This window comes from Oncorhynchus tshawytscha, linkage group LG32 (genome assembly GCF_018296145.1).
Source record: "Oncorhynchus tshawytscha isolate Ot180627B linkage group LG32, Otsh_v2.0, whole genome shotgun sequence".
In the NCBI taxonomy this organism is placed as follows: Eukaryota; Metazoa; Chordata; class Actinopteri; order Salmoniformes; family Salmonidae; genus Oncorhynchus; species Oncorhynchus tshawytscha.
In genome coordinates, this window is record NC_056460.1 from 5,592,654 (window position 1) to 5,610,104 (window position 17,451).

The 17,451-nt window shown below is 42.2% G+C and overlaps 1 protein-coding gene across 3 annotated transcripts in view; it reads right to left on the reverse strand.

Annotated features, from left to right (window-relative positions):
• LOC112230407 (CSC1-like protein 2) overlaps positions 1-17,451 on the reverse strand; it is a 98,097-nt gene that overhangs the window by 41,437 nt on the left and 39,209 nt on the right. For 2 of the 3 annotated variants that reach the window (XM_024396698.2, XM_024396696.2), the window contains 5 exons: positions 14,694-14,774; positions 9,774-9,897; positions 9,535-9,668; positions 9,240-9,377; positions 566-719 (listed from right to left, as the gene is read on the reverse strand). In XM_024396698.2, the coding sequence (XP_024252466.1) occupies positions 566-719; positions 9,240-9,377; positions 9,535-9,668; positions 9,774-9,897; positions 14,694-14,774 (631 nt within the window). The remainder of the gene's footprint in view (positions 1-565; positions 720-9,239; positions 9,378-9,534; positions 9,669-9,773; positions 9,898-14,693; positions 14,775-17,451) is intronic. The other variant, XM_042310700.1, reaches the window with a different exon arrangement.

Sequence of the window (17,451 nt, forward strand, 5' to 3'; positions counted from 1 at the left end):
CCCCCATCTAGCTTCAGAGTTTGTTCTGTTAGGTGACCTAAACTGGGATATGCTTAACACCCCCTGGCAGTCCTACAATCTAAGCTAGATGCCCTCAATCTCACACAAATCATCAAGGAACCCACCAGGTACAACTCTAAATCTGTAAACAAGGGCACCCTCATAGACATCATCCTGACCAACGGAAACTCTGAGGGTTTAATTTTTTAACATTTCTTGTAGTAGAAACACCATAATATTAATCGATTAGTTAAGCTACATTTCTTAAAATCAATTCCATATACTATGTTCTTACAAAAAAGGTTTTAAATTCTCTAGTAATGCCAATACTGAAGACTATCAAATACTTCTCAAAGATGCCCTCTGGTGATCAAACTAGCACTAACTTGCATTAATGGTAAAAATGGCTGACAAATAACGTGCCATAGAATTCTGCAGCAGCCCACAAGGTGTGCTGCATGCAGTATAACAACTTTTAAAGGAGGAACCACTGTAGACCAGCTAGGCCACGACAAAACCTTTGATATGGAGTGAAATACATTGAGGGATATTGAAGATTTCTTACATTGAGATACTCCACAGGCTTGGTGACGTTAAACTTGTCCATTGTGGAGATAATGATGGCGGGCGTGGTGAGAAAGAAGAGCAGGAGGAAAAGGATGCAGTTGATGATGAAGCAGCGAATCCACCAGGAAATCCCCCCCAATGATAAGTGCTCCCTGTCAGAGAAGTTGACATACACAGAGATCATTTGTAACCATCCAGCATTTAAACAGGTCATCCCACATGCACATTAAAGTGTTACCTTCATATCAGACTTAATACAATACCTTCTGGTAATGTAACATACATAAAAAAAATAGAACACTAGTTTTAAAAGATAATACAATCCAAAGATGTGTTGATATCAAATCTATCGAGCAAAATTCACACCTGTGTGCACACGCACATACTACTATTCTGTTTTACGGGCCCTGACCAATTGTGCTATTATATTTTCATTTTTTTCTGATCTTAACTCTTTTGTACATAATGTTACCACCATAGTTCCTATGACTAAAAGAGCTTCTGGATATCAGAACAAAGATCCTCGATATGGAGGAGTTCTACTTCAATGAGTCGGTGGCGAAGGACAGGCCCAAATCCCAGCCATTCGAAAAAGGAAGAGGCGGCGTTATAGAGGCTGGCATGTGGGATACTGACGAGACCATGTCGGCGAGTGGATAAACCACCTCTACCCTCTGTTCTATTGGCGCATGTGCAATCACTGGAGAATAAACTGGAGGAGTTCTGTTCGTGACTATCAACATGATCGGAAGAAATCGAATATCCTGTTTCTCAGAGTCATGACTGAACAAGGACATGGAAACTATAAATCTAGCTGGTTTATCTGTACATCGGTAGGACATAACAGCAGGGTTGGGGGTGCGTCTCTTTGTTAACAGCTGATGCGCAATCTATAATATTAAGTAAGTTGAGGTTCTGCTGGCCTGAGTGAGAATACCTAATGATAAGCTGTACACCATAACATTTCTGTCATCTATATTTTTAGTAGCTGTCCATTTACTACCACAAACAGATACTGGCTGGAACTAAAACCACACTATGAGCTGTATGGGGCCATTAGCAAACAAGAAAATGCTCATCCAGAGGCGGCGCTTCTAGTGCCCGGTGATTTTAATGCAGGAAAACTGAAATCAGTCTTACATAATTTCTACCAGCATTTCACCAGTGCAACTAGAGGTGAAAGAAAACTGTAGATCATCTTTATTCCACATACAAAGATGCATAACAAAGCTCTCCATCACCCTCCATTTGGAAAATCTGACCATAACTATCCTCCTGATTCCTGCTTACGAGCAAAAACTTAAATCAAATCAAAGTGTCACGTGAGCCAAATACAACAGGTGTACAACAGGTGTTTCACCTTACAGTGAAATTGCTTACTTAAATTGCACTGTTGGTTAGGGCTTGTAAGTAAAACAATAGGTATTAGGTAAACAATAGATTAGGTAAAGAAAATTCTTAATTTCAGTAGAATGACAATGAAAATAACAGTAGGGAGGCTAAATACAGGTGGTACCAGTACAGAGTCAATGTGTGGGGGCACTGGTTAGTCGGGCTAATTGAGGTAATATGCACATGTGGGCATAGTTAAAGTGACTATACATAGATGATAAACAGAGTAGCAGCAGCGTAATAGGGTGGTGGGACACAATGCAAACAGTACGGGTAGCCATTTGATTAGTTCAGGAGGCTTATGGCTTAGAGGTAAAAGCTGTTGAGAAGCCTTTTGGTCCTAGACTTGGCGCTCTGGTACCGCTTGCCATGAGGTAGCAGAGAGAACAGTCTATGACTGGGGTGGCTGGAGTATGACTATTTTTAAGATCTTCCTCTTGACACCGCCTGGTGTAGAGGTCCTGGATGGCAGGCAGCTTTGCCCCAGTGACGTACTGGGCCATACGCACAACCCTCTGTAGTGTCTTGCTGCCGTAGGCCGAGCAGTTGCAGTACCAGGCAGAGATACAACCAGTCAGAATGCTCTCGATGTTGCAGCTGTAGAACCTTTTGAGGATCTGAGGACCAATGCCAAATATTTTCAGTCTCCTGAGGGGGAATAGGTTTTGTCGTGCCTTCTTCACGACTGTCTTGGTGTGCTTGGACCATTCTAGTTAGTTGGTGATGTGGACACCAGGGAACTTGAAGCTCTCAACCAGCTCCTCTACAGCCCAGTCGATGAGAATGGGGGCGTGCATGGTCCTCCTTTTCCTGTAGTCCACAATCATCTCCTTTGTCTTGATTACGTTGAGGGATAGGTTGTTATTCTGGCACCACCCGGCCAGGTCTCTGACCTCCTCCCTATAGGGTGTCTGGTCGTTGTCAGTGATGAGGCTGTTGTGGTGATGAGGCTGGTACCACTGTTGTGTCGTCTGATGTTGGAGTCGTGCCTGGCCATGCAGTCGTGGGTGAACAGGGAGTACAGGAGGGGACTGAGCACGCACACACCCCGAGGGGCTCCGTTGTTGAGGATCAGCGGGCAGATGTTGCTCCTACTCTCACCAGCTGGGGGTGGCCCGTCAGGAAGTCCAGGATCCAGTTACAGAGGGAGGTGACCTCAGTCAAGAGCATTTTTAAATTGTACTTTTATTTAACTAGGCAAGTCAGGTAAGGAAAAAAATCTTATTTGACGGCCTAGGAACAGTGGGTGAACTGCCTTGTTCATGGGCAGAATGACATATTTTTTTACCTTGTCAGCTCGTGGATTCGATCTTGCAACCTTCCAGTTACTAGTCCAACGCTCTAACTACTAAGCTACCTGACTCCAACATTGCCTAGTGTATGTACTGAGAAAATATACTTTGTAGCGCTACTGTCAATATGTCATAATATAGAGAAAATAAGATATCCTGAGATAGGCATGTGGATATCTATTGAGTCAATATCCTGCCATACCATTTATTATTATAAATAATTCTGGAAAGAATCAAAAGATTATTTGTGCATGAAAGAAATATGGATTTCATATTTGTCAAATGATTGAGCAGGTGCTATAAAACAAAAAAATGCATCAGAAATCGTGCTTTAGCATTTCAAGATCTGGATATGGATCTCCGCCAACAGAAGCATGTGTGTAATCAATATATCTTCATATCTTGAATGTGCTGAGAAAACAAATATGCAATGTATGCAGTCAGTATTTGTCAACACGAAGACAGAAAATAGGATGTCACCAATCTCAGGATATTGAATGAGTTCATATCCGGCCATAGGAAAATGTCCATGTGTGATTCGTGGTGTAGTCACAAAATCATGTCTAAAAGCCACATCTGGATTCAGACTTTTTCAGGATATGGTGCATATCCACAAAACTAGAAACATGCATTGGAAATTGTCTTTATTCTCTAGAATATTAGAAAGTGTCACGTAAAAGAGATCCCCTGATATGGACCGTTTACGCCCAGTGCATTGGCTATGGAAGAGCGTGATCACACAGTCATCCAGAACAGCTGGTTCTCCCATGCATCGTTCAGTGTTGCATGACTCGAAGTGAGCATAGAAGGCATTTCACTAGACTGGTAGGCTTGCGACAATGGGCAGCTCGTGGCTTGGTTTCCCTTTGTAATCCTTGATAGTATGCAAGACCAACCACATCTGATGAGCATGGTAGCGGTTGTTGTAGGATTCGATCTTATTCCTGTATTGACACAGAGTTTGATTGTTCTTCGGAGGGTGTAGCAAGATATCTTACAAAAGTCCGGATTAGTGTTCCGCTCCTTGAAAGCGGCAGCTCTAGCCTTTAGCTCAGTGTGGATGTTGGCTGTAAATCCATGGCTTCTGATTGGGATATGTACATATGATCACGCTGAGGAGGCTGGTGGAAGGAGCTAAAGGAGGACAGGCTCCTTGTAATGGCTGGCATGGAATAAATGGAATGGTATCAAACATATGTAAAGCACGTGTTTGACTCCGTTCCAATGAATTAATTCCAGCCATTAGAATGAGCCTTCCCTCCGATTGCTCCTTCCACCAGCCTCCACTGGTGAGCATGTCATCGTAAATAAACTTATTCATGAAGCCGATGACTGGGATAAATTCTTGAATGCCATCGGATGAATCCCGGCACTTATTCCAGTGTGTGCTAGTGAAACAGTCCTGTAGCTTAGCATCCGCTTCATCCGACCACTTCTGTATTGAGTCGGTGTCCACATCACTAAGGATGTATCATGGTCCAAACACAACAACACAGTCGTGAAGAGGGCACGACAATGCCTATTCCCTTCTCAGGAGGCTGAAAAGATTTGGCATGGGCCCTCGGATCCTCAAAAAGTTATACAGCTGCACCATTGAGAGCATCTTGACTGGTTCTCTGTCATCTAGGACTCCTATACCTGGCGGTGTCAGAGGAACACCCTAAAAAGTGTCACAGACTCCAGCCACCTTAGTCATAGACTGTTCTCTCTGCTACCGCATGGCAAGTTGAACCAGAGCGCCAAGTCTGGGACCAAAAGGCTCATGAACAGATTCTACCCCCAAGCCATAAGACTGTTTAAGAGTTAATCAAATGGCTACTCGGAGTATTTTCATTGACCCTCTTTTTTTCTTTGCACTCTCTTACACTGGCTGTGGACCCCAGGAACAGTACTGTCTATGCACACTTACTGCACTCATCGACACATACTACACTAAAATTCCAACACACGCATGCATATTGATGCCACACACACTCTTCACATACGCTCCTGTTACACGGTTTATTATCTATCCTGATTGCCAAGTAACTTTTATCTTCACAACAATTGAACCACTCTCCTTGAAGTTCTTGATGATCCGATAAGTGGTTGATTTAGGTGCAATCTTACTGGCAGCAATATCTTTGCCTGTTAAGCCCTTTTTGTGCAAAGCAATGATGACGGCACGTGTTTCCTTGCAGGTAACCATGGTTGACAGAGGAAGAACAATGATTCCAAGCACCACCCTCCTTTTGAAGCTTCCAGTCTGTTATTCGAACTCAATCAGCATGACAGCGTGATCTCCAGCCTTGTCCTCGTCAACACTCATACCTGTGTTAACGAGAGAATCACTGACATGATGTCAGCTGGTCCTTTTGTGGCAGGGCTGAAATGCAGTGGAAATGTTTTGGGGGGATTCAGTTCATTTGCATGGCAAAGAGGGACTTTGCAATTAATTGCAATTAATTTGATCACTCTTTATAACATTCTGGAGTATGTGCAAATTGTCATTATACAAACTGAGGCAACAGACTGAAAATGAATGTGTGTCATTCTCTCAACTTTTGGCCATGACTGTACATATTACCTCAACTACCTCGTAGCCCCTAAAACATTGACTTGGTAACAGTACTTATTTTATGTAACATTGTTCTTGTTATTTTATTGTGTTACTATTTCCTTTTTTTATTTCGCAAATTTGTCTTACTTTTTAACTCTACAGTGTTGGAAAAGAGCTCGTAAGTAAGCATGTAGCGGTAAAGTCTACACCTGTTGTATTCGGCGCATGTGACAAAACGTTTTATTTGATGTGGAGCCAGCTAAGCATGGGCGGAGACTGAGTGGGTTATTAAGTTATTGGCAAGCATTCAGTAAACCGCAAAGCTCCAAAGTCACGGTTTCAGGAAAAGAGCTGACTGGAGGTCAAGGGGGGCTGAGGATCACTAATGAGTTTTGGACAAATACCTATCATCACACCATCCCCTCCTTCCATAGCCACATTTTGTCCTTGAGTGCAAAGGTGTGGAGTGTAGTCGTTCTACAGAAAGGATTACTCAGCACTTCACATCACGGACAAACTGAAATGGCACATCACAGATAAACTTAAATGGTCCACCCACAGAGAGTGTGGTGAAGAAGGAGTCAGGGGGCTGAAGAAATTTAGCTTGTCACCTAAAACCATCACAAACGTTTACAGATGCATAATTGAGAGCATCCTGTATGACCTCCTGGTATGGCAACTGCACCGGCAACTGCACCGCCCAACCGCAAGGCTCTCCAGAGGGTGGTGCGGTCTGCACAACGTATCACCGGAGACAAACTACCTGCCCTCCAGGACACCTACACCACCCGATGTCACAGGAAGACCAAAATGATCATCAAGGACAACAACCACCCGAGCCACTGCCTGTTCACTCCGCTACCATCCAGGCGGTCAGGTCAGAATAGGTGCATCAAAGCTGGTAGAGAATGAAAAACAGCTTCTAGCTCAAGGCCATCAGACTGTTAAACAGGCATCACTAACAGAGAGGCAGCTGCCTACATACAGACTTGAAATCATTGGCCACTTTAATAAATGGATCACTAGTCACTTTAGAAATGCCACTTTAATGTTCACATATCTTGCATTACTCATCTCATATGTATATACTGTATTTTATACCCTCTATTGCGCCTTGCCTATGCCGCTCTGTCATTGCTCATCCATAACAAAGAGATCTTCTGTTGAATCTGACAATTAATATTAATGGTTGTACAGTCGTCTCAAATAAAACTGTGAAGGACCTCGGCGTTACTCTGGACCCTGATCTCTCTTTTGAAGAACATATCAAGACCATTTCAAGGACAGCTTTTTTCCATCTACGTAACATTGCAAAAATCTGAAACTTTCTGTCCAAAAATGATGCAGAAAAATTAATCCATGCTTTTGTCACTTCTAGGTTAGACTACTGCAATGCTCTACTTTCCGGCTACCCGGATAAAGCACTAAATAAACTTCAGTTGGTGCTAAATACGGCTGCTAGAATCCTGACTAGAACCAAAAAATGGATCATATTACTCCAGTGCTAGCCTCTCTACACTGGCTTCCTGTCAAAGCAAGGGCTGATTTCAAGGTTTTACTGCTAACCTACAAAGCATTACATGGGCTTGCTCCTACCTATCTCTCTGATTTGGTCCTGCCGTACATACCTACACGTACGCTACGGTCACAAGACGCAGGCCTCCTAATTGTCCCTAGAATTTCTAAGCAAACAGCTGGAGGCAGGGCTTTCTCCTATAGAGCTCCATTTTTATGGAACGGTCTGCCTACCCATGTCAGAGACGCAAACTCGGTCTCAATCTTTAAGTCCTTACTGAAGACTTATCTCTTCAGTGGGTCATATGATTGAGTGTAGTCTGGCCCAGGAGTGGGAAGGTGAACGGAAAGGCTCTGGAGCAACGAACCGCCCTTGCTGTCTCTGCCTGGCCGGTTCCCCTCTTCCCACTGGGATTCTCTGCCTCTAACCCTATTACAGGGGCTGAGTCACTGGTTTACTAGGGCTCTCTCATGCCGTCCCTGGAAGGGGTGCGTCACCTGAGTGGGTTGATTCACTGATGTGGTCATCCTGTCTGGGTTGGCGCCCCCCCTTGGGTTGTGCCATGGCGGAGATCTTTGTGGGCTATACTCAGCCTTGTCTCAGGATGGTAAGTTGGTGGTTGGAGATATCCCTCTAGTGGTGTGGGGGCTGTGCTTTGGCAGAGTGGGTGGGGTTATATCCTTCCTGTTTGACCCTGTCCGGGGGTGTCCTCGGATGGGGCCACAGTGTCTCCTGACCCCTCCTGTCTCAGCCTCCAGTATTTATGCTGCAGTAGTTTGTGTGTCGGGGGCTAGGGTCAGTTTGTTATATCTGGAGTACCTCTCCTGTCCTATTCGGTGTCCTGTGTGAATCTAGGTGTGCGTTCTCTAATTCTCTCTTTCTCTCTCTCTCTCGGAGGACCTGAGCCCTAGGACCATGCCCCAGGACTACCTGACATGATGACTCCTTGCTGTCCCCAGTCCACCTGGCCGTGCTGCTGCTCCAGTTAGCTGACCTGAGCCCTAGGACCATGCCCCAGGACTACCTGACATGATGACTCCTTGCTGTCCCCCAGTCCACCTGGCCGTGCTGCTGCTCCAGTTTCAACTGTTCTGCCTTATTATTATTTGACCATGCTGGTCATTTATGAACATTTGAACATCTTGGCCATGCTCTGTTATAATCTCCACCCGGCACAGCCAGAAGAGGACTGGCCACCCCACATATGCTCTCTCTAATTCGCTCTTTCTTTCTCTCTCTCGGAGGACCTGAGCCCTAGGACCATGCCCCAGGACTACCTGACATGATGACTCCTTGCTGTCCCCAGTCCACCTGACCGTGCTGCTGCTCCAGTTGACCATTCAAAATGCTGGTCATTTATGAACATTTGAACATCTTGGCCATGTTCTGTTATAATCTCCACCCGGCACAGCCAGAAGAGGACTGGCCACCCCACATAGCCTGGTTCCTCTCTAGGTTTCTTCCTAGGTTTTGGCCTTTCTAGGGAGTTTTTCCTAGCCACAGTGCTTCTACACCTGCATTGCTTGCTGTTTGGGGTTTTAGGCTGGGTTTCTGTACAGCACTTTGAGATATCAGTTGATGTACGAAGGGCTATATAAATAAATTTATATGTATATATTCTTATTCCATTCCTTTTCTTAGATTTGTGTGTATTAGGTAGTTGTTGTGGAATTGTTAGATTACATGTTAGACATTGCGGCACTGTCGGAACTAGAAGCACAAGCAGTTCGCTACACTCGCAATAACATCTGCTAACCATGTGTACGTGTCCAATAAAAATGTATTTGATGAGAAGAGTCCCTTTTAGCCTTTCTTGATGCCCTCCTTTGTTCTACCTCAACATCATAGTTTGTGCTAGCCCCATAGAAATAGAGTGAGTATTATATTCTAAATTCTATGGCTGGCCCACCCTGTGCAGGACACTGTCTCTTACCAGCGCACGTTCTGAGGGTCAGGAGCATAGCTCACACTCCAGTTGTAGACGTGGAGACTTTCACTGAACTGGGATGACTTGGGCTCTTGGCGACAAGTGCAGCCATGGCATTGGCAGGCATTGAAGTCCTTTAGGATTCTGTGATAAGCGGTAAATTGCAGGGAAATTGAGTAGGCTACACAAGCTTTTATTAACATATGGCATTTGGTGACGGCACTGATCTACTGAGGCGGTTTGAAAAGACCATCCTGTTCAGACGTAGCACGAACATCAAATTATGTGAAGATCGACTCACATTGCGGTCATGGCCTCATTCTGGAAAGTGACGAACACCATGCCAAGGGGTTTGGTGTTGACCTTCTCTTTCTCCTTTCTGTAGTCCTCCTTCAGTTTGGCCTCCCGCTTAGTATAGAAGCTCACCGCCTCTTCCTGAAATATGACAGATTATAATTTACATAACATTACACAGTAGTCCAATTTTCATTGCCTAAAGGTACAGCCTAAACACATTTGATGGTTTTCTGGGTGTCTAACCTGCTCACAGCCTTTGATGACACAGCAGCAGAGGTGTCCACAGGGTTTGGGGTTGATCATGGTGGGCATGTGCTCTTTGGCCATGAGATCAGTGAAGAACTTTAAACTGCGCTCTGTCTTCTTCCTGTGAGGCAACACACGCACACAAAAATCATATTGTAAGCTCTACACATGGTGCACACAACACACAATTCTGCACACATGCATGGTGACATCCATTACATACCACACAATCTAATCAGAGCAGTATATACACTCGCGAACATGCATCTACATGCTCACACATATAGCACCAGTCAGAAGTTAGGACAGACCTACTCATTCCTGGGATTTTGTTAATTTTGACTATTTTCTACATTGTACAATAATAGTGAAGACATCAAAACTATTAAACAACACATATGGAATCATGTGGTAACCAATCTTTTGACTGGTACAACAGACAAAGTAAGGCTCAAGACTTCGGGTGAGTGCATTCCGACACATAACTTTGGCAATCAATTCCAGTAGCATGGAGGATTTCTCCAGCCACTGGAGATCAATAGTGTTTAGCACCAGTGGGAGAGTAGGAGGAGATCAAGATGGCCACTGCTGAGTCATCAAGGGCTACTTCAGTCATCAGAACTCACTGACCTAAAAAAATAAGGCCTCTCTCCTCCGATATCTTTTAGGTCACACAGATAACATGTCTTTGCAACAGTGTCCATAACTTTGACTAACTTTGTTTAAAGTGGTTTGTCTACAGGTTATTTTCTAAGTGTAATGAATTACAGTTACCTATCCAACATTATAATCAGTAAAGTAACTTTTGGATTACCCAAACTCTATAAAGTAATCTAAGTTTAGGCATTAACTCCGAATGGTTAAGGTTTGTAATACAGTGCCTTGCGAAAGTATTCGGCCCCCTTGAACTTTGCGACCTTTTGCCACATTTCAGGCTTCAAACATAAAGATATAAAACTGTATTTTTTTGTGAAGAATCAACAACAAGTGGGACACAATCATGAAGTGGAACGACATTTATTGGATATTTCAAACTTTTTTAACAAATCAAAAACTGAAAAATTGGGCGTGCAAAATTATTCAGCCCCTTTACTTTCAGTGCAGCAAACTCTCTCCAGAAGTTCAGTGAGGATCTCTGAATGATCCAATGTTGACCTAAATGACTAATGATGATAAATACAATCCACCTGTGTGTAATCAAGTCTCCGTATAAATGCACCTGCACTGTGATAGTCTCAGAGGTCCGTTAAAAGCGCAGAGAGCATCATGAAGAACAAGGAACACACCAGGCAGGTCCGAGATACTGTTGTGAAGAAGTTTAAAGCCGGATTTGGATACAAAAAGATTTCCCAAGCTTTAAACATCCCAAGGAGCACTGTGCACGCGATAATATTGAAATGGAAGGAGTATCAGACCACTGCAAATCTACCAAGACCTGGCCGTCCCTCTAAACTTTCAGCTCATACAAGGAGAAGACTGATCAGAGATGCAGCCAAGAGGCCCATGATCACTCTGGATGAACTGCAGAGATCTACAAGCTGAGGTGGGAGACTCTGTCCATAGGACAACAATCAGTCGTATATTGCACAAATCTGGCCTTTATGGAAGAGTGGCAAGAAGAAAGCCATTTCTTAAAGATATCCATGAAAAGTGTCGTTTAAAGTTTGCCACAAGCCACCTGGGAGACACACCAAACATGTGGAAGAAGGTGCTCTGGTCAGATGAAACCAAAATTGAACTTTTTGGCATCAATGCAAATGTTATGTTTGGCGTAAAAGCAACACAGCTCATCACCCTGAACACACCATCCCCACTGTCAAACATGGTGGTGGCAGCATCATGGTTTGGGCCTGCTTTTCTTCAGCAGGGACAGGGAAGATGGTTAAAATTGATGGGAAGATGGATGGAGCCAAATACAGGACCATTCTGGAAGAAAACCTGATGGAGTCTGCATAAGACCTGAGACTGGGACGGAGATTTGTCTTCCAACAAGACAATGATCCAAAACATAAAGCAAAATCTACAATGGAATGGTTCAAAAATAAACATATCCAGGTGTTAGAATGGCCAAGTCAAAGTCCAGACCTGAATCCAATCGAGAATCTGTGGAAAGAACTGAAAACTGCTGTTCACAAATGCTCTCCATCCAACCTCACTGAGCTCGAGCTGTTTTGCAAGGAGGAATGGGAAAAATTTCAGTCTCTCGATGTGCAAAACTGATAGAGACATACCCCAAGCGACTTACAGCTGTAATCGCAGCAAAAGGTGGCACTACAAAGTATTAACTTAAGGGGGCTGAATAATTTTGCACGCCCAATTTTTCAGTTTTTGATTTGTTAAAAAAGTTTGAAATATCCAATAAATGTCGTTCCACTTCATGATTGTGTCCCACTTGTTGTTGATTCTTCACAAAAAAAATACAGTTTTATATCTTTATGTTTGAAGCCTGAAATGTGGCAAAAGGTCGTAAAGTTCAAGGGGGCCGAATACTTTCGCAAGGCACTGTAGGCTTAGAAAAAAAATAACAAATTATATCGGTGGATTCAAACATGCAACCTTTGGAACCAGAGGCAGACACCCATCCACCATCTCCGTTCATAACACCCTAGCAAAACCAAAGCCTACTTGATGGTAACAGAGCTCACTGTTGCCCCTAGTTGCTGGTTCCGACATGGATGGATGGATGAATGTTGAATACTGACTTGTATCACAGGTGAACTACCTGTACAAGATATAGGATTTTCAAGAAGCAAAGTGTAACTTGCCACATCACTGTATTAACTAAACTAAATTTAAAAAATACCCAAATATAGTTTGCGTGGATTATTCCTTGAAGAGGCATTAGAAGACAAAAATAAACCATCAAACACATTTGGTGTGTCGTCATAGTGGTCTCGGATTTGTGGTCAGACTCGCTCACCTGGAACAAACTTTTTCCAATGCTGAATTGAAATGTCATTGAGAAAACAAAGGAGTTAATGTATTTTTTCTCAATCATCGTTTCTGCATTTAAATGTAAACATGTAACAGTTACTTTCTAAATGTAATCTGTTACAGTTACCTATCCAAAATTCTAATCAGTAAATGGTATTTATGGATTACCCAAACTCAGTAAAGTAATCTAAGTTTAGGCATTAAATCCACATTCTTAAGGTTAGGCATTAACCAGTGATGGAAAAAGTACCCAATTGTCATACTTGAGTCATTTTCTGTTAAGGTATCTTTACTAAAAAGTCACACAGTAAAATACTGCTTGAGTAAAAGTCGAAAAGTATTTGATTTTAAATATACTTAAATATCACAAGTAAAAGTATAAATCACTTCAAAATCCTTATATTAGGCAAACCAGAAGGCGTGATTGTCTTCGTTATTTACGGATAGGCCAGGGGCACACCTTCAGACTTAATTTATAAATAAAGCATTTGTATTTAGTGAGTCTGCCAGATCAGAGGCAATAGGGATGAGCAGGGATGTTCTCTTGATAAGTGTGTAAATTGGACTATTTTCCTGTCTTGTTAAGCATTCAAAATGTAGCGAGTACTTTTGGGTGTCAAGGAAAATGTATGGTGTAAAAAGTACATTCTTTGCTTTAGGAATGGAGTGAAGTAAAAGCTGTCAAAAATATAAATAATAAAGTAAAATACAGATACCAAAAAAACTACTTAAGTAGTACTTTAAAGTATGTTTACACCACAGGCATCAACTCTGAATGGTTAAAGTAAGAGTTAAGGATTAGTTACTCCCCGTGTAGTTACTCCTCAACCCTGTGTCTCCATATACAATTCAAACACTATTTTATGAACATTACACTTACCTTGGCCCATTTGTTGAGAGTGAGGAGGTAATGAATTAAATGTATATCTCCAACAATGTTTTTGCTTTTGAGCCCTTTTTATCCCTTCAAAAAAGGCAGGAATAAATTCCACCTGGAGTTCTTCCACAATAACTACAGATGTAGGATCTTAATTAGACCTGTATTGTCGGAGGAAAATAATCCTGAAGAAACAGGATTTGTACGTTTAGTCCATCATGTAGCTTGATCGCGGGTCTAAATGAGGCTACATGAAGTGGAATACTGATAATATGTGTTAGCGCGGGTTTCAGTGAAAATATGTTAAATCACTCATCTGCATTGCAGCGCAGGAAAATCAAAGCAACAAAAGAGTGATCTAATTAAATGGGAAGTAATTTTTATAATATAGTCTATAGAATATACCTCACGTGACAAGACTATGTAATTATCCTACTAAAAATGTTTGACTCCATAAAGATTATTTAGCAAAATGCAAGAAACTATAGTTAACTTACAGTAATAGGCTATCAAGAAAGTTGTCTTTCAAAGGCAAAAAACTGTAATATTATTGTAAAATAAATGAAAAACTTGTGCAAGGCACAAGCTTAAGCTACAAAGCCTTATTGTAGGTATGATCAGGCCGGGAACAAGAGAGAAGTCATGGCTTGTGCCATAGCTCTTGGGGGAGAGAGAGGTAGAAAGACTGTATATTTCACCAACGCAGGTCAAGAACAAAGAGAAAGAGACAATGAATCTAGGAGCTTTTTTATAAGAATCTGACTTGTTTCGATTCAAAAATCTGAGTTGTTGACCAATGGCATTACTGTTGAGTTAACTTCCAATCATATCAGACCCGCAGGATATAAAGACAACAGAACCTCTGCTTTACAGAGGTGTGACAGAATGGGGGATGTGGAGAGCAACACAGAGAAGGCTAAATTCTTAAGACAAAATAAATTCTTTGCATACAGTGTAGTCACTTCAGGGGCTGGGCTGCCCTATAATCCTTCATCTGTACAATTTTGTCAAGCAAAGCCATTTTATGTAGTGAGGGTTGGATATGTTCGGGGCTGAAATTGTGATGAAGCAGTGAGAATGAACACAACAGCAGGTAAAGGTCTCACCTCTCAGCATTCAGGGACATGAGTTTGGCTACGTTGTAGCAGATTCGAGCATCCAGAACAGTGCAGTTCTCATAGGCTTGTCTGTGTGACAAATGGAGAGAAAACAAAAACAGAACAATTACCATACTATAATGAGTTGATAAAGTCAGTGATCTTAAAATGCAGTGACATTTTTTATATTAAGCAAACCAGATGGCACGACTTTGTTTTTTAAATTTACAGATAGCCAGGGGAACACGCCAACACTCAGACATCATTTACAAATGAAGCATGTGCGTTTAGTGAATCTGGCAGATCAAAGGCATACCCTGTTATTTAGATGACCAGGGATGTTCACTTGATAAGTGTGTGAATTATACAACTTTCCTGTGTTACGTTCTAAATAACAACCTGGGTACAACCTGACAAACAACTAGGAAAATCTCAAACCAAGTTTATTCACCCAATGGGTCAGACAGCTGAACAGACAAAGACATTCACACAAGCAATTGAACTATTCCTCCTATGCCGAATGTCCTTCTTACACATCTGAACAGCCAATACACCTCTGTTGCTAGACAAAACGTTAGTGATCTGTTCTTCCTCACTTCATCAGACCTGACCTCAGCCCAAATTCCTCACTCCTCCAACTCACGGCTGTCCTGTTGACTTGTACCAGACTGGTGTGGCCCTTCTCCTTTCCATAGGATCCCTGATGTCTAATAATAACATATTCTGACAGAATGTAAACTTTCTACATTCCCCTCTCTCCTTCAGTGACATGAATAAGGATATTAGAAGTGAGAACCAATGAACTGTCTTTGCGAAGCATTGAAATTGTAACAAGTACTTTTGGGTGTCAGGGAAAATGTATAGAGTGAAAAGTAAATTATTTTCTTTATGAATGTAATGGAGTAAAAGTAGTAAAACATATAAATAGTAAAGTACATATACCCCCAAAAACAACTTACTTGGTACTTTAAAGTATTTTCACTTAAGTACTTTACACCACTGATATTCACCTACTTCCCACATACTGCGCCCTCAGAAAGTATTCAAAATGGACAGCCTGAATTCAAAATGGATTAAATGTTTTTTTTTATTTATTTTTTACGATCACCCATCTACCTACACACAACAACCCAACGACAAAGTGAAAACATGTTTTTAGAAATGTTTGCTAATGTATTGAAAAATAAATGCAGCAATATCTCATTTCCATAGGTATTCACACCTTTGGCCAAAATTACAGCTTTGAGTCATCTTGTATCAGCTTTGCACATCTGGATTTGGGGATTTTCTCCCATTCTTCCTTGCAGATTCTCTCAAGTGCTGTTAAATTATATGGGGAGCAGCATTGAACAGTAATCTTAAAGTATTTCCACAGATGTTCAATAGTATTCAAGTCTGGGCTTTGCCTGGGCCACTCAAGGACGTTCACATTTTTCTTCGAAAGCCATTCCAGCATTGCTTTGGCTGTATGCTTGGGGTCATTGTCCAGTTGGAAAGTACATCTTTACACTGGTTTAAGGTCTTTTGCACTGTGAAGCAGGTTCTCATAAAGGATTTGCCTGCATTTGGATACATTCATTGTTCCCTCTATCCTTACCAGGCTCACAGTACCTGCCACTGAAAAGCATCCCCAAAGCATGCTGCCACCACCATGCGTCACAGTAGGATGGTGTTAGACAGGTGATGAGCTGTGCCTGATTTTCTCCAGATATAGTGCTTTGCATTCAGGCCAAAGAGTTCAATTTTGGTCTCATCAGACCACATAATCTTTTGCCTTATGCGTATGGACAGCCAGCTGGGTAGTTACACATTTTTTCAATTTCCCAATGATGGAGACCACCGTACTCTTGGAAACTTTCAATACCTCTAGAAATGGTTTTATATCCTTTGTAGTGGAAATGTTTTGTGTCCTCTGTGTGTCTGCAAATGCGTGACTACATGTAGCATATTGTTTCTTGTTATTTCTTGTTATTGTGTTGGGCCAAAGTAACAATGTGTTCCCATCCTAACGCCTAGAAACTGCGTGTGAAAGGTCATGGTCAGCCTATTGCACCCCGAGAGCAGAGACGCCTAGTTTGTGCACGAGCATAAAGAGTGCTGAAGGAAGAGCATCCCTTCACAGCTTCTGACAGACTTGTACTTTGAGTATTAAGTTTGTTGTAACCTCTCCGACCATGATAATAAATCTGATCATTAACTTTGACTGAGTCCTTAATGTTGAATTTCCACGACATCTTCCCCAGCGGTACCGGAGTGCCAAGTCGAGATCCAAAAGGCTTCTTAACAGCTTCTACCAACTAGCCATAATACTCCTGAACAGCTAATCAAAGGGCTAGCCTGAACAGCTAATCAAAGGGCTAGCCTGAACAGCTAATCAAAGGGCTAGCCTGAACAGCTAATCAAAGGGCTAGCCTGAACAGCTAATCAAAGGGCTAGCCTGAACAGCTAATCAAAGGGCTAGCCTGAACAGCTAATCAAAGGGCTAGCCTGAACAGCTAATCAAAGGGCTATCCTGAACAGCTAATCAAAGGGCTAGCCTGAAAAGCTAATCAAAGGGCTAGCCTGAAAAGCTAATCAAAGGGCAACCCAGACCGCTCTTTTACGCTGCTGCTATTCTGTTTATAATCTATGCATAGTCACTTTAACTCTACCTACATGTACATTATTAACTCAATTACCTCGACTAACCAGTGCCCCCACACATTGACGCTGTACCAGTATCCCCTATATATAGCCTCCCTTGTTATTTTACTGCTGCTGTTTAATT